Source organism: Eretmochelys imbricata, chromosome 5, assembly GCF_965152235.1.
Source record: "Eretmochelys imbricata isolate rEreImb1 chromosome 5, rEreImb1.hap1, whole genome shotgun sequence".
Taxonomy (NCBI): domain Eukaryota; kingdom Metazoa; phylum Chordata; order Testudines; family Cheloniidae; genus Eretmochelys; species Eretmochelys imbricata.
The window spans coordinates 63,243,287-63,265,341 of NC_135576.1; the positions used below are offsets into that span (position 1 = coordinate 63,243,287).

Consider the following 22,055-nt stretch of genomic DNA (forward strand, 5'->3'; position numbering starts at 1 on the left):
CGGTCCCGGGGATGTGATTGGCTGCTGCGAAGATGAATACATCAGAATCATATGGTTTTGGAAGGCACTTTCTTAGATGATACAACGCAGGACCAGCGAGATTCCTCATTTAGAGACTGGACTGAATTTGTATGCGTCAGAAAGCAGCATTTTGCGAGTCAGGGCTCCCAGCACGAAAGGGTTTAGGGGGCAGAGCACTAGAGTGGCTAGGGGACCAGGTCCCTCATCAGGAAGGAAGGGAGGTGCCTCAGCACAAGAAAGCGACCCAGGCAAGGCGAGAGATCCCAGCCCCCGAGCGGGAAGCCGGCAGAAGAAAAGCTCTCTTCGCACTTTTCGCTCCCACGGGGGCTGCCGTGCGCTTCTTGAATCCACAGCAGGAAAACGATAAGCCCAGGAGGCGGAGAAAGCAGGGTGGAGACCCGTCAGCAAATCACTTCCAAGCCTCCTCCGCAGTCCACCCAACTCCCTTCGGGGAGGAGGGGGCTTGGCGGAGGCGGGACGGGAGGGAAGGAAGGAAGGAAGGGTGGGGCTCCTATGAGGCTCGCGTCAGGCTTGTTGGACGGGCGCGGCGAGCCAATGGGAGCCGGGCAGGCGGGGTGGGCGAGTGCGGAGCTGAGATAGACTGATTGGCTGGGCGGGGGAGCGGTGCGGGAGAGGCGCAGGCCGAGCCCGAGAGCTCCGCGCGTCCCGGGGGTGGGGGGCGAGCCTCACTCTTTGTGTTTGTGTCTCTCCCCGCAATGCTGCGTTGCCCGGCTGCGCCCGCTCCCGCCTGGTCTGCTGACGGCCTCTCCCCGCCGTGGGGCTGAAGGAGGAAGAGGAGGAAGCCAGGAGGCCGGCTCGCCTGCCCATGCAGCAGCCCCGTCCCGCCGCCGTCGCCCCGCAGACCTGCATGGACGGGCATGGGGAGAGCAGCACCTTCCTGCGCCGCCGCCGGGGCTGAGCAACGCCGCCGCCGGCTGCACCCGCCGCAGCCGGCCGCCCTGTTTCTCCTCTTCAACGTCGGGCTGCTGCTGCGCACAGGTACCGCCGCCGCTGCTTGCCCTGGGCAGCAGCGCTCCCTCCCCGCCTGGCTGGGGCTAGCAGCCGGGCACCCGGCACGCCCCGTGCCCCGCCAGAGCTTCTCGCTGGGGCGGAGTTCGCATGCGGGGGCCCGTTGTCTGGCTGGCACGTTACCTGTGCCCCCGGCCTGCTGCTGTCTCTCGTGACCAGTCGTTACTGGGCTGGGATGGGGAGTCGCTTTGTTTGGGGGGCGGGAGTAGCCTTAAAAGGGTAGCGAAGCCCCTGCTTGATCGGCGTCTGGGGGAGTCTGACTGCTCCCCCCCAGGACATAAACCGCCGGGAAACCCCCGCTCCCCAACCTGCCTAGCGATCGCTGGAGGGAGGGGAGCTGTCTCCGTTTGGGGCAGGGGGGTGCTGCTGTGTGAGCTTTAGACCCACGGGGCTTTATTGCTCACTGCGGTGATGTTTACTGAAAGTCAGGGCTGAGATCAGGTTTCTCTTTGCACCACCGCCTCCTCCGTGGGGAGAGAGAGGGAACCTTGTGCTTTTTTTCTGTTCCCTGCAGCTGGAATTGGGGGATGGTGGGAGGGGAAACAAGCTCTTAATGAAATGGCTTTAATTTTCTCTACAGGTCTAGATTGATTTTTTTTTTAAAGTTTCTAAAATCGCCCCTTAATACTGAGTGGTAGTTTCATGGTGGTTTGCCCTTCTGTTGTAAAACTTGATCAGACTGGTTAGTCTGTTTGGGTCTGTAGGGTTAATAATGCCCATCAGCTGTGTGCCATCCGTCTCATTTGTGATGTACAGTTTCCTTCAGGGTTTATGTTTCTTCTAAAATATTTCTTAGGGGAGTTACATTCCTCTGCCGAGAAATGTTCTGATGTGTGGAGTAAGGGAGGAGGAAAAGTAAAGTTCTTCAGGCTGGAGGTGGAGTAAAGTTTATTCTGTTAAAAACTCATTTTAATCTCCTAAATCTGAAATTGATGATGAAGATATAGAAACAAGATTTTCAGTTGTTAATGGGAATAAATATGGTTTAAAGTTATACATTCTCTATAGCTAAGAGACGATAACTGAAGCCCGTTGCAAGAAGGTGTCACATGGAAAAATGCACATTGTGTAAGAGAGTCAGAAAAGTAAACTCTTTGTTCTCTAAAATACACATTCATATTAATGAATTGAAATCATAGAATTACTTCATTACTGTATTAGAGTTAGAAAAACATAGAAATTAAAGATCAGCCCTATAAAGCAGGCCCTAGAGTGACAATCCTTAAGAAGCAGAGATCTGTATTTGAAATCTTCTTTAGATTAAAAAGTTTTTAGAATTCATATGTAGAAGAGAACTTGATCTTTTTTCCCTGTGTATGTGGAGAGGCTGCTTTAATGAGAATCAGAACAAATAGAAAGCCACATGTGGCTTTTAAATTGTTTCAGTGTTATTTTTTTAATCATTTTAGAGAACGAGGCGCAAACTTATCAGATCTCTTCAGGAATGTCTCCTAGAAAAATCTTAGTAGGTCTTTGACCACTTGTATCTCTCATTATTTGTGATAAAATTATATTACTTATTTTTAGATAATTCTATACTAGAGTGATGGGCAAAAGTGATATGCCCTGTTCATTTGAACTGCCCCTTAAATAATACAGAGTGAAAAGCCAGCCATATTCTACTAATAATATTTTAGCAAAAGTCCCAGGCAAATGATTGGAGGTTATGTAGAAATCCGTGATAAAATTAATCTATATACTAGTCCACCAGTGGTTAACTGGTGGCATTTAGCTGAGAAGTTAGGCAAGTAGTTCTTTTAACAAAATAGAACTATCTTAAGAAAAGTTGGAAAATGTAACGTTCCAAAAAGCATCCTCATTAAAGTCTATATCGTTTTCAACCAGAAATTTGCTAGAGTGATGGCTTTCTTCTGTGAAAGAATGTTCTCTTTAGGTAGTAATTCCTCCAAAATATCTATAATTTTAGTTGAATTATTCACATGCATAAGTGTTTGCAGGACAGCATCCTTCAGATTTAATAAAGCCACTTTCTGACTGTACCTCCTGGCAGTGATGATCCTCTCAGAGCACTGCTTTTGAAATGAAATGGTTTCTGCTTATTTCAAAAGCTTACACTGCTTAGCCAAGTGTAGTTTTGCGGGTGGGCAGACATGCTTTTATTACTGCTCCCATGTCACTTGCCTCATCACCATGATAGTTTACCTTACATTAATGACACTTTTGTGAGCCATGTTCTTATAACAATAAGAATGTATAAAATGTGTATATTGAGCCTCTTTTTTTAATCTGCACTGTCTTGGCATCATGACAGGGTTCACCAATAACAGGCGAAGTGTGCACTGTCATTATAAATTCATGAAGACTGGATATTTCTGGGTGTACGAGAGTTAGTCGTTCTAAAGGAGGGTCATCATAGGTTAGGTGATGAAACTAATAATCCCATTTTCTCTCCCATCTCTCCTTAGAATATCAAATAACAGAGTTAAAATTACTTAAGGGCTTGCTTTCTCCCTCACCACCTTGTGTCTTGTATGTGGTTTAAGAACACTTTTTAATTAGAATTTTGAAGACCACCAACCCCTGCTCACTCTGAAACCTAGGGGAACAAGCAAAAAGTGAGAATAGGTATAAAGAAGGTTCAGTGGGTGTGGAAAGGCTATTTAAAATGGCAAAAATACAATACCTTTTCTCCCTCACTCCCCTGAGCATGCACATATTATTTTTCATAAATATTTCCACACTCTCCTTAAATCCTCATATTTTATAATTTCAAACAGATTTATACACAGCTGAATTTTATTGCTCATAAAAAGAACGAATAGCCAGAACATGTTTTTAGTGGGAAGCTGTTGATGCTTGGACAACTAGCTATTGTGTGAAGTCCTAAACTATATGTTACTAAGTTCCTTTAGCCATAATGGTTGTCTTCAGTTCTTTGCTTTCTTTCCAGTGTAAATATGACTTTTAAAACTCTTGTTCTCTGGAGTAGGGTTTAAAGTAGTGCATGGGTAGTAGCAGGACAACTTAGGGATTTTTCTAGTTTGAATTAGAAGAGACATTCCTTTTACTTTATTTTTACTGTTTAAAACTTTTAATACTCTAGGCTAGAGGTAAGCTTAATATAACTGGAGTGTAGGGTATTTAAACTAACATTGTTTTTTAATAGGAAATTTATCCAGTTCCACACTTCAGAGTTGGAAGGAAATTTATTTTTGGGTGTAAGGAAGGTGAAATAATATTTCAGATGTTTCTTCTTAAGTTTCCCTAGACAGGAATGTTAGCTTATGAAAAGCTTGAGTGTTCATTAAAGGCATTTTCATCTTGAAAGCACTTATACCTTCCTGCTAAAATTTGGTGGTAGGTAGGAGTATCTAAATGCTGGATATAAGCCTATAGCTCTTGTTTTTTTAACAAGATTCATAACAGTATTCAGTAAAAGATTACCAAAACTGGGTAATCTATACGATATCAATAAGTATTAATCTAACTTTCCCCTTCCTAATCTTTTCCCTTCTTTACACCCTTCCCTCCTCCCGGATGTTAAGTAAATAGACATTTTTCACTTGTCTTTTCTAAATCCTAGTGTGTTGCATATTCTTGATTCTTCCTAGATTGTGAATTCTTTAGGGCAGAGATTATGGTCACAGCGCTCAGTATGCTATAGATGACACCAGAATATAAAAATAAAATGATATGTAGATTACTAAAGTAAAGCACCTAAAGTAATATTTTTTTAAATAGATCTGTGTGTAGCTAGGCAAGTGTTGTACCAAAGATGTCTCTCTTGAAAGTTGGTTTCCAGTTAGTGGACACAAGGGATTCAGATGGAATACCTATTTGTTTTTCTTGCCCAAGTCCTCATCACCTGGCATTGAATAGCTGATTAAGTTCCCCACTCAGTGCAATTTTAAAAATAGGTATTGTAAGAATGTTCCAATTTTATTGCTTCAAATAAATGTGGTTGGATGTTTTCTGCAGTACAGTATGGTGTATATTATATACAGAACCACGTTTTCTGCTTCTAATTGCAATGAAATCTGTCTGCATTCATACCTCCTTCAGTACTACATGCAGTTCTTTGTCTTGTTTTCCACTCCCCCAGGAGTTGTTCTGTGGTAAGTGTGTGTAGAGTAAGGTTAGAGGATTTGAAAGCATGACATTAAGGGCTGAATGGGCAGGGAAACGGAGGGTTAGGAGAAGCAGTTACTTGCCAGGATTGTAGTTATACTTCCTCTTCAGAAGCCAGGTGATCATGGCACCCTGTGAAACTAGTCGGTTGTTTATATGAACTGAAATGTAAGTCTGCCACCTGTATTTCATGATCTACTTCTGTTTCCACCCACACACGCCCTCCGTATCCCAAGTTATAAGGTGCTATTGCAATGCTTGGTTTCCACAGTTGACAAAACCTTAACTGTAGTTTTAAAGTGTAGTGTAAAGGGTTTTTTCATTGGTATAAAGAAAATGACTACTGAAGCACTAGCTGTGGCAGTGCCCAAGAATGAAAGTAAACTGAGTTTATGGCCTGCATTTTTTCCCTTCTTGAAGAGGGTGTAACTGTGATCTCTGCACCACGTGGGTCATTTGCTACAGTAGAAGACTTAATCTGTATGTTTAAATTTATAGCAAAATCACCTTTCTTGTCAGGAATATGATTTACCAACAAACTAAAACCTTTAACTAATTTGTCATGAAAAACATTAGAAGACTAATGGAGATATAATTATCAACTAAGTGATTAATTGAAGCATGGGTTTGCAATATCATCTTGATAGAATCTGGAGAAGAAACACTGGGTTTGTATTTGGCAGGATATAATGTTTTTAAATCAACTACCTGCCATTGTTTTCATGGAAACTAAGTCACCTGTAGGTCACCTCAGCCTTTTGAGAGAGGCAATCTATACTGCTACTTAGTTTTCTAAACTTTTTTCTTTTAAACAATATGGCAAAAAAATTTCCCAATGAGAGAAATTCTCTGATGAGTAACCTAAAGGCTATTGTCTGTAGTGTTCAGGGGGGAAAAATGAATTGCGCTCTAAAATGTTTGATCTATCTCTCTCCCTTTTATTCTTGTGCTTAGGTAACTGCCAGCTGCAAACACCATGTCGAATCCAAAAGTGCACCACAGACTTCGTGTCATTAACTTCGCATCTAAACTCTGCTCTTGATGGTTTTGATTTGGAGTTCTGCAAAGCCCTGCGGGCATATTCTGCCTGCACCTATCGCAATTCCAAAGTCTGTCGTGGAAACCTAGTTTACCATTCTGCTGTGCTAGGGATCAGCGACCTCATGAGCCAGAGAAACTGCTCCAAGGATGGGCCAACATCTTCTACTAACCCTGAAGTTACCCACGACCCCTGTAGTTACAGTGGCCGCAGAGGAGCCAGAGAACTTCAGGGAGGGGAGCAAACTCCTCCTACTTACCTCTTTTGTGGCTTGTTTGGTGATCCTCACCTTAGGACTTTTAAGGATCACTTTCAGACATGCAAAGTGGAAGGTGCCTGGCCTCTCATAGACAATAACTACTTATCAGTGCAAGTGACAAATGTGCCTCTGGTGCCAGGATCCAGTGCTACCGCTACAAATAAGGTATGGATTGTTCTCTCTTTTCTCTCTTGCTGGCCACCCCCTCAGTGTTGTGAGTGGAATTTGAAGCTTGAAGCAAAGAACAAAAATACAACACAGACTAAATCATTTAATACTCCTAGTTTTAGACTTCTGGGGTGGAGATCTTTTGGGCAGTAGTTTCTTGATGCATAGATGCTCCAGAAAGCCTCTCTAAACAAAAGGACCTTTTTTAAAAAAAAATTTAATGAAGGAACCACCCTTGCCTCATCAAAAATGTTTGAGATCAGAGAGTAACATTTAAATTAGCCATGGGTGAAACTGGATGTAAACTGCAATTCTTTGAGGTGTAGGCAGGGGGTGACAGTTCTAGCCGCTTTGCGTTAATCTACAAAACTGCAAGATATAATAGTCAAGCCTCCAATGCTGTCCCACCCCTACCCCCAAGACTGGTGCAAATGGAAAGGTACATAGGAATAGAGAGCTCTGAGCTGAGACAGAGGAGAAAAAGGAACTATAGAGTGCATGTGAAAGGAGGAAGATGCGCAAAATGCAGCAGTCTTGAGAGACCAAATGGGAACTGAAATGGCCCGATGAATTCCATGAAAATTCAAAGAGCAGCACTTTGAAAATCTCACTTATCTGAACTTTATTACAAGTGACCCTTAGGGTGGCTGTTGCTAAAACTGGCAGTGTGATATGGGGAAATATCTGTGCATTTGAAATGTTGTATTGTCAGTTTCACCGTTGTTGCTGGTGCATGCCCTGACCCCCACCCCAAAGGGTGCTTACCAGTAACAAGAACAGAAAAGCTGAAAGGGAAACAAGTGAAAAGGCTGAAAGCAGGTGTGTGCCAAGAGAGGGATTGGCATGGGCATGTTTGACGATGATCTTAGATCATTAAAGGCAGCATAGGAGCAAAAATATCTTTGTATTTTTTTTAACTACAGAATAAACTGTTTAAAAGGGGGTGATATCAGAAAAAAGCTATCTTTAGAAATCAAAAAAAAAGAAAAAGCAAGGTGACTGCCTTTAGTAGCACAGTGGTTCCTCATGGAAATGACATACAGTGGTGGTATGATAACCAATTAAGGCACAAGCTGGGAGAAAGTACCTTAACATTTAAGCTCTGCTTACCCTGCCCAGATACCACCACCCATAGGCTAGTCTTGGGGTGTTCTCATTGCAGTCGCTAGGTATAGAACTATATCAGGATCTGCAAATCCCAAGGCAACTATGCTGTAATGATGATAAATGAAGAATAGCCTTGCTGTCAATTCCTGGGTCACTGTTCAGTTCTGTGATGGCATCTAATGCTTACACTACTGCGGGGAGATGAAATCTCTGGGTTGGACAGTAGTGGAGTTATGTAAGAGAACCAGTGCTAGACTGACTACTAAAAATTCAAAACCTGGGATGCATTTAATGAACCCTCATGTCGAAGCACAATCTGCATCCCCAAATAAGCCTTGAAAGAGACATACTTTCCATAATCTGCCTCTCAAAATAGACTTGCAGCTTTTTTTTTTTTTAAAGAAAATGCTTACTGAAGCTGATTCTTCAAGACACTTAAACATAGGAATACAAGAAGGGAAAATATTTAATAGAATACAAAATACTTTTTCATACTAAGTTTTGCTAGGCAGCTGTAGAAAACAAGAGGGAGGTTCTCTTGGTAGGGATGGAAGGAGGAGAGAATGCCTAGGTGTGTATACAGCTGTGTGTATAGCCCAGGTGAAGCTATGTGTTAAAATAACATGTAAAAGTAATGTGAGAGGGTAAATTTCAGTAGCCTGCTGGGATGGAGGAACTTGTTCATTTCTAAGCATATAGTTCTTGTATTACTTCCAGTGTAAAGCCAGGGAAGCAGTATTCTCCTCCTGCCCCACAAGCCCTCTGGAGGAGTGCTGTTTGACACTTTCTCTTTATAATAAGTATGTTAATGTTAAAATCTGACCTAAGAATTCACCTCAGCATCCACAGGGATGTTTAATATGCAGAAGTAGTTAATAAGGAGCCTGCAAGAAGGCGTTCATTTTAGAATGTTTGAAAGTGGTTTATTGGCACCAGTGATAGATGCTGTGCAATACTTGAGGTTTTTCTTTCTTTGCCAGGCAATCACATTTTTATCAGAACACCTTTTTGTGGGAGCTGGAGGATGTGTATCTACTGCACTGAAAGCATTGCAAGATATATGTTGTGAACTAATGCATCTTTCTGAGCCCTAGATTTATTTACTAAGCACAGACTCCTATAAGTGAGAGGAAAAAGGCCTCTTAAGTTATCTTGTCAGTGCAGGATTGATCCCTACAATATATTTTCTATTGTCTTGTTCCATTTAGTTTCCAAGGAGCTTCCACCACTTTGTGGCAGAATTTGACTCTCCTCATAGCGAGTATTACTTAGTTGAATTTTAAAACTAATTACTGGTGTTGCTGATTACTTAAGTTTCAGAAATTCACTTTGAATCTAACCTTTCACTAGTTACAGTTTATTTGCTGAATTTCTCTCCGCTTAGAGCATGAAAATAAGCTAGTCAGTTTCTCATCAACCTTACTTTCAGGACTGCATATGCTAGCAGTCATGCAGTGTTTTGGATTGCAAACAGTCCAGAGGAATGTTGTGGGTTTTTAATAAAGAAAGAAGAAGGGGAGATCGGGGGTGGGGGAGGGGTGGGGGGAGAAGAATCTTTCTTTCCCTATCGGCTTTCAGTTTTGCAGAAGTTTGTTTTCTACAACATTCTGAATTTTGGATCAAATGCTACCTGATAATGAACTGCTTGACCCATTCCAGGGGGAAACCAATGAAAGGAGGAAATGGATGCTCACCTTGTAGTTTCCTCTGCGTACTTTTCTTGAGATGAGAAGGGTTTGGGGCATTATGTAGGATTACAGTGGATCTAGGGCGATGACTGGTCTATTTGATAGATTCTACCTGGACTCCCCCTTGGTAGCATGGCTCCCTCAAGAGCCATACTGCTATTGGTTGTGTCCACTTACCCCACTTTCCCTCCACCTTGACAGGCAGGTAGAGAGATGTGTAGCTTGATAAGCCATAGCTAGCTTACAGACTTACTCGGGGAAATCTCTCTGCAGTTTAGGAGATCATGGCATGTATAATGCTTTGCTTCCTCTTTTCCCACCCCTAAAAACTCCAGAACCCTAACGGCAACAGAGGGAGACAGAACCTGCTGGGGTGGCATCCTTATGCCATTTTTAATTGGGGGCGGGAGCTCCCCCTGCTTTTCTTGCCTCTCACTTCTCTGTGGCATGGAATAAAAGAGCCTGGGGCTCACTGTTCCTGTCATTCCTTACGTGAAGGCTATGTCCTAAGGGTGGAAGGAGTGTGCTTATACACTTGGTGCTGTTGGCAGTTTCAGTTTTTTAGGTTTTTATTTTATTGCTTTTCATGATGCAGACAGCAAGGAAACCTTTTTCTTTAGAATTAATTAAATTAGAGGCATTGCGTAGTCTGTAGCCAAGATGGGAATAGTTGGGACATGTCATTTTGCTTTCTTTCATACCTAGTCTTGATTTATACTGTGCACATCAGTGTGGGAACCCAGTGTCTTTCAGATGGAGGAGGAAGGATAGTCCAGTGGGCTAGGGCACTAGCATAGGACTCAAAGACTTGGGCCCAAGACTCTGCTTCGCTATGGACTTCTGTGTGGCCTTGGGCACATCACTTATCTTCTCTATATCTCTGTTCCCCATTGGTAAAATGTGTATAAATAGTACTTCCCTCCCTCACAAAGGGCAGGGAGCATAAATATATTTAAGATTGCAGGAGCCTTATAAGTACCTTAAAAGGAAGACTCTACTTTTTATAGTGACTTTTTTTATTCTAGGGGAGGAAAGGTTTACTTACCACATCCTTTCAGCGAGTGGCCTAGATGCCAGTAACGCATCTACTCTCCTCTCACCAATACTTTGTCTCCAAGCCCCTCTGAGCAGCAGAAAAGAATGGTGTAGAAGCACAGTCCCATCTGTGCCCCTACATAAGTTAAGTGGTCGGTCTGTCTTGCATGTATTTTGCAGTCTGGCTTCTGTTTTGCAGGAAGAACTTCCATTGTACTGAACTTGCTCTGCTACTCCCCTTTGAATAATTAACTGGAATGAGAACATATTATTATTATTATTTATTATCATTCTATTGTCATTCTAAGAAGGACCATGAGATTTTCAGCCATGTAGAATAATATTGACCTTTTTGTGCTTCTTCCTTTTTGTGCTTCTTTCAGTGGTGCTAGTGTCTGAAGTCAGGATGAACTCAGTTTTTATTTTCAGAAAGGGCAAAACTTGCCTCTGTAGAGTGAAATAACTAAAAGGAGTAAAGTGTAAAAAAAAAAAAAAAAAAAAAAAAAACAACAAAACACTGTATGAGCTGATAACTCCAACTTGATCTTGTATAATTGCCAACAAAGCAGATCCCTTCAAGAGGGAAAATAGTGTGCAAACTAAGGGTTAAAAAGGAAGGGTCTGAGGCATCCTGCCTATTCAAGTAATTAGAGCAATCAGGCATGCAAACTGGGTAGTAACCTTGGTAAAAGGCTTGTTAGGCACCAAATATCCATTTGTGTGTGCACTTCGATGAACTCTCACATGCAGTCACCAGAGCAACTTTCATGTAGACCTGGGCCTCTGACTTCTGGAAAGGTTTTTGTTCATTAGCTTAAGATCAAGAGCTCCATCCTGAATGAAAAGAAGTTCCCATGTATGTCTATGCTAAAAACGAGCATGCTGGCTCTTTAAAATCTAGCTGAATCATTGCTTGTGAAAGGTCAGACTGGCAGCTTTGCTTGAGATTGAAGTCATCTGTTTACCTTCAAACAGGCACAAGCTTTGGCAGTGAAAGGTACTTTCTTCCTAGTACCCTCCCAAATGTGCTTCAACCTGAACCTAGAAGAGCCACTTCTAGTGTTGAATAATCTCTGCTCATTCAGTTTTTTTTTTTTTTTTCTTTTTGTCTTTGTGCACGGGGCAGGGAGGGAGGGAGGGATATCTAGGGAGAAATGTACTGGTGAGTTCCCAGCTCCCACACTGTCGATTCCTTAGGAGTGGAAGGGTATTGTCCTGGAGCCCTGTTTGAGGGACCCCATCTTTCCTTTCAGCTATGGTAACGAAGCGACTGCTAGCTCACAGCATGGAGCGTGAGCAAGAAAGCCATTAAAAATGAATGTTTAACTTCTTGAAGGCCCCACAGAAGTACATATTAAGGATCAGTTTGAGAAGTGGGGGGTGTGGCAAAAGCAGGAAGTTAGTTATGGGAGAAGCAGTCAGATGTGGTACTGAGGCTGGTTTCGTGAGCAGCGGAAGAAGCAAAAGAGAATCTTTCACTCTGCTAAGAGCAGTTGCATGTTTCCTTGCCAATTGTATATAACGTAGAAAAATGGACTTTCACAAGAAAGGAACATCTCATGCTTAGACTTAGCAGTGAGGTCGAGATCTCATCACCAAACTTACTGAGTACTTCTGTCAACATTATCAGCCTTCAGGGTTTCCCTTACTAAATGGCTTTTCTTGTTTGTTTGTTTTGTTTTTTGCCCCCTCCCCCCCCCCCCCCCCCCCACACACGCTCTGCTCTATAAATGTTCATGAATATTGTGCTCCTTGCATCATTTCTATTTCTGAGGGGATAAAAGTGAAGTATTTGTTGATGAGTATGTGTGGAAAGTGCACAAAACAGTAATTTTTTCAAAGACATGGGTGCGGGGGGGGAGGTAGAAAAGTTAGGTTAGTCTAACTTGGAGCCTGCTAACCTTGACTATGTTACTTGATTTGCTTAATATTGCTTAAGAACATAAAACTGCTGTTCTGGGTTAGATCAATGGCTCATCTAGTTCAATGTCCTGTCTCGACATTGCCTATTACAAGAGTTTCAGGGGGAGTGTACAGAACAGGGCAGCTTTCTTGGCCTCCTGTCTTCTGGTAGTCAGAACTCCCTAGACATGGAAGCTATAAAAACTTGGGTTAACAGGCTCAAGGGTTAACAGGCTCAAAGGTTATCTAGTTTCATGAGGTCCTTTGCTGAAATTTTAGTTCTGTAACTTCTTAAACCAGTGCTTGGTGAATTACCCCAGTGCGTTAGTAGGACTACATTTCTCTTCAGACGTTGCTCCTACCCCAGTCTCTTTTCATGGACTGGAAAAGAACCATACTAAATCAAGATACTGCATTTCCTTCCAATGATGCCAATAGATCATGCACTTCAAACTGCAGATTTAAACACTAATGATAAATCTTAATTTCAAGATGCAAGAAGCACAATAGTGTTTTCTGCTGATTCAAACGGCATACTCAGCAGTCTGCTTGAGTACAGAGCTTTTGCTAAGATATATAGATACCTCAGGTAGATAGAACTGTTTCTGGATCACATTTATTTGCAAGCCATCACTTACCAAAGGAAACTCTGTGGTAAAGTATATAATATTTCTTGTGGCACAAGGGTGATGCTACTTTCATGTTGTTAAATATAAATTTAAAATGCATTCACCTTAGAATAATTGCACAAGTTTCTTATTGCTGTAGACTTTGTTCTTCCACATGTGTAGCTATCTTGTTACAGATCTGAAATCCACATGTAAGCTCTTCAAGGCAAGGGATCCTGTGGCTTTATCTCTGATGGCAAGCATTTATTATTCCTTGTATTACAGTAGCATCTGGAGGCCTCAGTTGAGTTTCGAGCCAATAGTAGTAGTCTGCATGCAAAGGTGTAGTGAGATACAATCGCTGCCTCAAAGAGTTTATGGTTTAAATAGGCAAAGGGTGGGAAGGGAACACGTACAGAAAGATTAAGTGACTTGTCCAAGTCACAGCAGGCCAGTGGCAAAACTGGCAATAGAACTTGGCCTTCTGGCTCCCACTGTGATTTTTAATGCTGTAAAATAATACTTAGTTTGGACTATTCTATAGCAATATCTAAATTCAGAATGATGGTTTTTTGGCCTAATCCCATACAGCCTGTGCAGGCAAAAACTTTGACTTTTGTAGGGGGTTTTGCCTGCAGTAGCCATAAAAGATTGGTCCCTTAATGTTGCATTCTGATATGTGAGCTGGGTTGTATTTAATATCTCTTACTTGTTCTTGTGGGTGGGGACAATCACAGGGAATGAAATACTGAAAGTGAATGAACAGAGCCAGAGTAGTTTGGAGGGAGAAATGTTTAACAAAGGCATTGATGTTTTAAATGCACAGCAATACAATCCATCAATAATAAATGGGGTGGTATAGTGCAAATGTGCCAAATTGAGTTATTGCAGTATATGGATTAGTTTATAGAAACAAGTAAGCAATACAGATGTTGTGTTGAGGTTCACTCTTTCAGAGACTAAAATGTTTCCAAGGACACCAGGTAGAAGAGTGTGTGTGTATAGGAAATGTGCTGTTTCTGTAACTCCTAAAGAGGGGAGGTGAAGGGGAAATAGCAAATATGTAACCCATATTAGTCACATTGCTTAATGCACTCCTGGAAGGTGTTCCGATACTTTGGTAATGAGAGAGGTATAAGAATCTATATAGAATAGAAAACCAGACATTGTGGGAGAGAGGAAATGACTAGGAATTCCATGGAGGTGGTAAACAGACATAGTAAAGGAAGGAGGTGGGTGTTTAAATGTTGGTACTTGCAGTCTTGATAGTGTTCTCTTTTTAAGAGGAAAAACAGGAATTAATGTAAGCATGTGAATACTACATATAGATTTAAAAAATGACTTAACACTTGTTTGGGCTAATAGCTTGCATGTCTCATGCACAATGGAGGAGGTGATGCAATACAAGCTGCAAAACCTCATGTATAAAATAACATTTTTGCATTTGGTAATGCAAGCTGAGGAGCTAACTACACTAAAATTAAGATACTAAAAAAAAAAAGCCAAGGTTCTAGCAGCAATGCTAACTCACTCATGTTGCACATACTGTTTGTTTTACAGTCTGCTATTAACATGCCCTCCCTTCCCACCCCCCAAAAAATTGCCCCAGTTCTGCTCCCTGCTGTGTGCATCACTCCCTTTTCAAATAAATGTGATTTTAATTTATGAATCTGAGAAGAGAATTTAGTATGTTTAATATGGCTGAGTTGGGTCCTTAAGGAAGGGGAGCTCTTCAGTTATCTTTTGGGCTGAAAATGTAACTACAAAATTAGTTACTGCATTGAATTTCCCTGGTTTTTGTCATATGAGTGAAAGTCTCTTTTTGCTTCCCTGTGGTGTTGCACAGTTACGAGTACTTAAGAACATTTTGATGGCTGAATGCAAGAGAGTTAAAGTAAAGCCTAATAAGGAGCTGCAGTACTGGTAATCTTATTAAAATCTCTCCCTCTTGAAGGGGAAAGATTAAAATGTTAGCTCCTTGTTCCAGTTGTGGAAAATTCAAGTGTACATAGCTGTGGAACGCTGCAGTGAAATAGCAGCACCAAACCACTCCAACTAAAGTCTGACTCCAGTACCATAGTTGTAATCCTAGTCCAGATGAGCCCCATAATGCAAGTATTTTTAAAACATGTTGGCTGAAATGTTGTAGCTAACATGGATAAAAAGGTGTATAGTTTTATAAGTAAATGGATGGAGAAGCAGTAGCTGCTCCGTATTTGAGAGAACCCATAGAATCTTCCTGTATTTACTAGCAGCTTGGGAAAGTTTCACCTTCAAAAACTTGGCTCTTCATGAGGTCTTTATGCAAAAGAAGAATTTGTTTTTTAAAGTAACTTTTTTGTGTGTTCAGCAAACTGAAAGTAGAGACGATTTTGCTCATCCCAGAAACACATTTGTCTTTCAGATGAGACCAAGCAGTGGAAAGTTTGAGCCCAAAACATTGAGTAGAAATCTACGATTTTTGTACATAACCTTTATGTAACTGAGGCTGGCTTAGAGCTTTTGGTTTAGAGTGGGAATGGGAAGTGTTGTTTTGGGGTGGTTCATCCTAATAATTGCAGTAACTTTTGAGAGCACCACACATGCCCAGAACACTTGGTGGCAGACTGACTTTGCTTTATGAAAGTGTTCCCTTCATACAGATGCAAATACATTAAGGTACTTCCCGCAGTTGGAATTCCTTTCTGGCTTTTTTTTCTGATCTTTGAACACTGTAATAGAGCAACAGCTGTGTGTGGGAGTTTACTTGGCTTGCATCAAGTGTTATATGTGCACACAGTAACAAAAGGCAAACTTGGATGCAAAGATTTTGAAATGATGATTAAATATCCATCTGTTTTTAAAATACAGTTTGATGCAGCAGAAGGAGGGATTTAGGGTGAAATTCACCTCTGCCCCCTGCCCCCCCAAAAGTCCAGGAATGGAGTACTCTACAGGTGTGGGGTGCAGAGAATCAAGAGGAAGGAAGTTGGGTAAGGAGTATTAAATCCATCACAAGTGGGTATTCTAGCCAGTGCTTAATTTGTAATGAGAGGTGCCGAGACTCAAGCAATTTTTTTTATTCATAACTGATGCAGGAAGCCCAGGAGTGCTGGGGCTATGAACTGCCAAGCCTAGAGATGCCAGGGCTCAGCCATGGCAAGCCCTGGCACAATTTAAACACTGCTTCTAGCCCACTGTATCTCTAAGTGTGAAGCCTAGCACATTTCAGTGGCCATCTCTTTGCTAGCCAGTTTGGGGACATTGTGGAGACCTCAGAGAGTATATACCCTGTCCTTTCATAGCTATTCAGCTTGTGCTCCTTGTGCAACACCATTGCAGGACTGGAGTGGTGTGGTGGCCTTTCTCTCCCTGTGTATCAGTTTTACCCTTGATGAAGAAAGCAGAGTCCTAATGAGAGCAGTTGGGGACTGTTCCTTATTTCTGTTGTATCTTGCCAGAAGCAGAGTACAAATGTTTGTTTCCTTCAGTCACATCCAAATTCTCTGCTTGGTGAAGACCATGAGGAAAAGTGTCCCTCTGCACAAGCAGGACCAACTGATTGAAATTTAGGTTTGAGAAACTAGAGACAAATTACTCAGCACTTAGAGAAGCATTAAGTCAGTCATGGAGCCTATTGATATGATTGTTAGGAAATTAGCGTGGGTGGTTTTATGGAAAAGCAAGTTCTGTGTTGTCTTTAAAGCCATTTGAGCTGTTAACCTCAGACTCACTCAGGTGCTGGGCAGTCTTGCACAGAATTTTCCTTCAGCTGGGATATAAATCATTCTTCTCTTGCAGAGTGTTGAGAATGTGCCTAAAGAACACTACCATTGCTGTGCCATTTGTGTCCAGGGCCTTAGATTAAACTGTTTTTGCAGTATTGTATTAAAGCAGTTTTCTGGAAGCTTCATTTATTGAGGCACGGGAATCCGATGCACAGCAAATTACTCAGGAGACAGTGTCCAGGATATCTCCCTTCTGGGCTGCTGGACTGAACTAAACATAAAAGATTGGAAGTGAAGTGGAATAGTGGGCTCACTACGCTAGACAAAAGCAGTGACTTTCTAAGGGGGAGTAAATACTTCATATATTGTCTGGATTTTGAACAAAATCCTTCAATCTCAGCTGTGGCTCAGGCGTATGAATTTCACAGATTGCTTGACTACAGCAAGCTTGGGACCAGCTGTATAACTTGATTAAAGCAAAGAAAAATCATTGGAAAATTTCAGTCAGACAGTACCAGTGGCAACATGTGGAACTAAAATAGTGAATGCTCTGTCAATATGTGTGAGAATATAATGCTAACTAACTGGGGCAGTTGAAACATTAAAACTAAATATTGTATTTTGAAGAGGGTTTGGACTAGAGAGAGGAGGTGATAGTAAGGGAAATCTTCTTGCTGTTAGTAAATGAAAGTGAAGAAGGGCACAAAGTTAATCTTCCTCCTCCTAGAAGGGAGAGGTGGTGTTCCGATTGACTGTACTCCAGCTGTTTGAGTCTTAACTCTTGTGTTTCAAAGCTGAGAGGTAAGAAACAAAAGCTGATGTGGACTAGTATGGTGGCTAACTGAAACTAAAACATTCAAAGGCTGCTAGAAACTGAACACGTTCATAGTGCTGGAAAATGTTCACAAACACATTTTGGAGTACTTTGAATCTCTTGGCAATGTACTTAAAATTGCTTTGCAGTTTGTCATTTTTCTCCTGCTTTATGATGTATATAGTTTGTCAAGTGTGAACATACAGATATTAAAATACTGCTTATTTCTGTATTTAAAAAAATCCTTAGACTGTTCAAGTCAGTATTTTTTCTCCTCTTCACTGTTGGAAGGAAACTGCAGACATGCCATTTATTTAAATAAAAATAAGAGCCCTCTACAGAGCTCTAGGGACCCTAACAAATAATGCAATAACATAACCTGCTTGCTTCCCTCTGTGAAGACTGGAGGATCTGATTTCTATTGTGTGATTTTTAAATAACAAACGTTTTAGATTTAAGAAGCCATTCGTTTGCATAATAAAAAGGCACAAACTTCTGGGTGCGCTTTGCAAGCCACCTCTTAAATAAAGCAAAGTTTGCTCTGCACTTTTATTATCTTGTTCAGAATGGTGCATTTTTGTATAAGCCCACCTATTTTATTTCCCTTCTGCCTGTAATACATATGTTCTGTAGCTGCTAGTGGACTGGAGGTGTCAAATCTCCCAGTTTATAAAGGCTAAATCCAAACACTGAATAACAAAAAGCAGATTGTCAAATAATTACAGAAGAGTAGCTAGTCACTGCATGCCTACTGAATTGATGGCTGAAATAATACTGTGCTCTTTCTACAGCATTTTCAGGTTGTTGCAAGGGTTAGCTATATATTAGAGAGGGTACAGTGAATATTCTGTCCATGTTCACATAATCAGTGGCACCCCTTACCCTCTGGTTGCTAATTGCATTAGAGTACACTCCTCTTTCAATGGAGAGAAACTGGTTGTACCACAGAAGACAGTGGCATGGGAATTATTTGGCACATACAGCTCCATGAGACTGAGTTCCAAAATGTTAAGGGAGCATTAGGAGAGGGAGCTGTGGCTCTCAGTGATGTATATAGCCTGTTCCCTTTTTGGCTTCTTTCTGGTTGCTGTCCTCCACTATTGTGGATTTCCTGCTAATTTAAGAATTCCATTTTAAGTTGCCCTCTGCTAGACTATGTATTAGGGTTTTGGGAATGGGTGCACAGTTAGATATACTCTGCTGTAGGAACGAATGATGGTCAGCATGGGCTTGATGGGCAGCTATTCAACCCTTGGTCATTCTACAGTGGTGATAATGGTTTTGAGATGAATTTCCCCTCTAATTTCCCTTGTTTTCTTCCAGATAACTATTATCTTTAAATCATACCAGGACTGCACAGAGCAGAAGGTGTACCAGGCAGTCACTGATGACCTACCGGCGGCTTTTGTAGATGGCACAACAAGTGGAGGAGACAGTGACACCAAGAGTTTGCGCATAGTGGAGAGAGTCAGTGGCAGATACATGGAGATGCACGCCAGGTACATCGGGACCACTGTGTTTGTGCGCCAAGTTGGACGTTACCTAACGCTGGCCATTCGCATGCCAGAAGAGCTGGCCATGGCTTATGAAGAAAGCCAGGACCTGCAGCTGTGTGTGAACGGCTGCCCCTCGAGTGAACGCATTGATGATAGTGGTCACTTACCTTTGCCCGTTATGGGGCAGCTTCTTCCACATGCTGCCTCTGCTCAGCCCCAGTCTGTGTACACACTGGAGAGTGCCACCACCAAATGCCATGAGAAGATGCTGGTGAAGGACATCTATTTTTACTCTTGTGTGTTTGATCTGCTCACCACTGGTGATGCTAACTTCACCGCAGCAGCTCACCGGGCTTTGCAGGACGTAGAGGCACTGCACCCCAGGAAAGAGCGCTGGCACATCTTCCCCCACAGTGGAAATGGTGACGTGGGCAAGAATAGCAAATTGTCCGTTAGTCTTGGACTTGTGTGCTTAATCCTTGTTGCGTTTTTGTAGGGTTTTTTGTCTCTAACAAAGTTTTAAAATATATATTGTCATAATATATTGAGTAAAGCTAAGAGTATATATGTATATACCATGTATATGAAGGGATGTTTGTCTTGGGACACCCGCCAGATTGTACATATCGTGTTTCTGTTTTACATGTATGTTGGATGTAATATTCTTTGATTGTATCAATTTGTTTTGCAGTTGGTGAAATGTTTTATAATGTCCCTGCATTGGGACCTCATAGAAAGCACTTTATTTTTTATATATCAAATATTTATGTGTGTATCTGGGTAATATGTATAATACACATGTACATACACCCCACCCAGTGCTCCCTCTAAGTATTACATAGTTTTACAAACTTTATATGTAAGTACTTTTTCTATGTTCCTCTTCTTTCGATCCTTAATTTCCTCCCAAGACCACCAGTCATTCTACTGTGAATACAACACACTAACTTGCTGTTCTCTCTAAGTGGATCGTTCAGAACAGAGTCTGCTTATGATTTATACAGCAATGTGCTGTAGGTAGAACAGTCTTGGGTGTTTGAAGTGGTTCTCTAGCTCATTTGACATGTTTTAATTGCATAGCATGGCATTTGAATATTGCCCTTCCCTCAAGACTGTTAGTTTTGTTCTGTGAATGGGTTGAAATTGAGGGATCATTTGGTTGCCTAGGCTTAAGGAGAGCACCTGACATTCTTTTAAATTTGCCTAGGTTAAGTGAAGTTGGTTGTGTCACTGTAGGATGTCAAGGAGCATGCTGGGAAATTTTGCCTGTGCACGCACTCCACACAAGCACACTTTTCCTTAACAGTCCCTGTCACCGCTGTCCACCTTCTCTGGGGCTGAATGGGGGCTTGCAGTTTGAATCTAATCAGCTGGAGGGGTGCTAAGTGACCTAAGAAATTCCCTTCCATAAGCAGTGCTTCGACCAAATGTGTTAGAATATAGGGAGAGGGGGATTTTAGCAGAGTCCTCATGCATGGTAGGGATAAAGTTCAACCATTGGGTCACTGAATCTAGTGCCTTAAATTATTTCAAGAAAGAGGTAACATCTTACTTAGTAAAGATTTTTCAAGAATAAAAATACACACATGTGCCACTCCCTCTCCCCCCCGTCATGATTGCTAATCGGTCTAAGTGTTGTATTCTGTTTTTCCCTTGGAAACAGTTTAGTGTAGATTAGTGAGTCACTAGCATTCCAAGGGGTATGTCTACACTGCATTTTAAAACCTACAGCCGTGAGTCTCAGAGCCCAGGTCTACAGCCTCGGGCTTGGGGGCTCACTCCGTGGCACTAAAAACCATAGTGCTCTGAAACCCACTCACCTCCAGGCTTCATAGCCTGAGCTCCAGACCCAAGCCTGAATGTTTGTGGTTATTTTTAGTTCTGTAATGTGAGCCCCAGTCTGTAGACCCAGGCACTGACATTTGCTGTTGCAGGTTGGTGGGGGGTAGTTGTGGGTTGTTTTTTTTGGGGGGGGGGGGTGCTGTGTATACATGAATAACAGACTGGAATAGTCTTGCTTTCATTACTCTAAGTTCAGCAAGTAAACTTAACTAAGTGCTTGTTCGTTGGGTAGTGTGAGAGGTGGTAATTGGAAGTTAAATCGCTCCTCTCTTTGCATGGAATGATGAAGGGCTAGACAGATTAGGGATGGTCTCCTTTTAGCATATGCTGGGACTCTCTGTTGGCAGAGAGACTTAACTTGACACTGGAATGGGTGAAAGATTTACATGCCGCTTACATTGAGCTGGGAATGCTATTTTGAAAACCAGTTAAGCTAGCTGGCCAGTGTGGAAGACAGAACTGTGTACTAGACAAGAACCCTGTCTAATCTGTTCAGACAGTTTGCCCCATCCCTTCTGCCTGCCCACACAGTTTAGACTGAGTTAGCTGGAAATGGTTTTCCAACTGCTCTAGGTAATGTGGTTTCTGGCCTACTGTAGAATTGGGTAGAGGAGGGGAGCTTTCCTGTTTTGCTGCTCTAACATAGTGTGTGTGGGGGAGACCCTTTGGTACACTGAGTTTAAAAGTATTGTGAAAGAATTGTGGTGGCTGAGCCTAGAGTTGATGCCCCAGTACAAGTACATGGTAAATGATGCAGGTCTACTAGCTAGTTTCCCATACCCCCAGTCCCACAAATACTTGTATATACACTAGTAGTGAATTGTGAGCCCCATAGACAAGTAAAATTTCAGAAACGTAGTGCTTCCTTGAAAGCGTTTTCTTGTTCCTGCTGTGGGATTTCTTGAGAAAATGTTATTTGCACATGTTGGTTCTTGAAGTCCACGCTAGCCAAAAGAGCTTTATTTAATGCCAAACATCTGGATATTTTGAAGCTTAGTGAATGGTCTCTGGGGAGAGCTTACGCTTAGAGGGAACACTGGTTTTCACAGACACTCCAAATGGCTCTTTTTTAGAAGGCTTCAGATTTTATTTTTATGCTTGGAAACCCCACAATGTGTCAGTCTTTGCAAAACCTCCTAGATGTGGTTCATGGATATACCAGTAAGTATATGTTTGTGTAAAAGAGTGACTGTGCAGTGTGTAAATACTTTAAATTATTATGATAGAAGAATAAAGTTACATACCATGCTG

General features: G+C 41.9%; 1 protein-coding gene across 2 annotated transcripts; it reads left to right on the plus strand.

Moving 5' to 3' along the window:
- Positions 1-643: 643 nt before the first annotated feature.
- Positions 644-19,818, plus strand: RGMB (repulsive guidance molecule BMP co-receptor b). 2 transcript variants are annotated; one of them, XM_077817239.1, is made up of 3 exons: positions 644-1,020; positions 6,094-6,602; positions 18,790-19,818. In XM_077817239.1, the coding sequence occupies exons 1-3, from the start codon at positions 900-902 to the stop codon at positions 19,456-19,458; spliced, it is 1,299 nt and encodes a 432-aa protein (XP_077673365.1). In that variant the 5' UTR covers positions 644-899; the 3' UTR covers positions 19,459-19,818. The 2 variants fall into 2 exon arrangements, with proteins under 2 accessions (XP_077673365.1, XP_077673366.1); XM_077817240.1 differs by having other exon boundaries at positions 18,817-19,818.
- Positions 19,819-22,055: the final 2,237 nt, after the last annotated feature.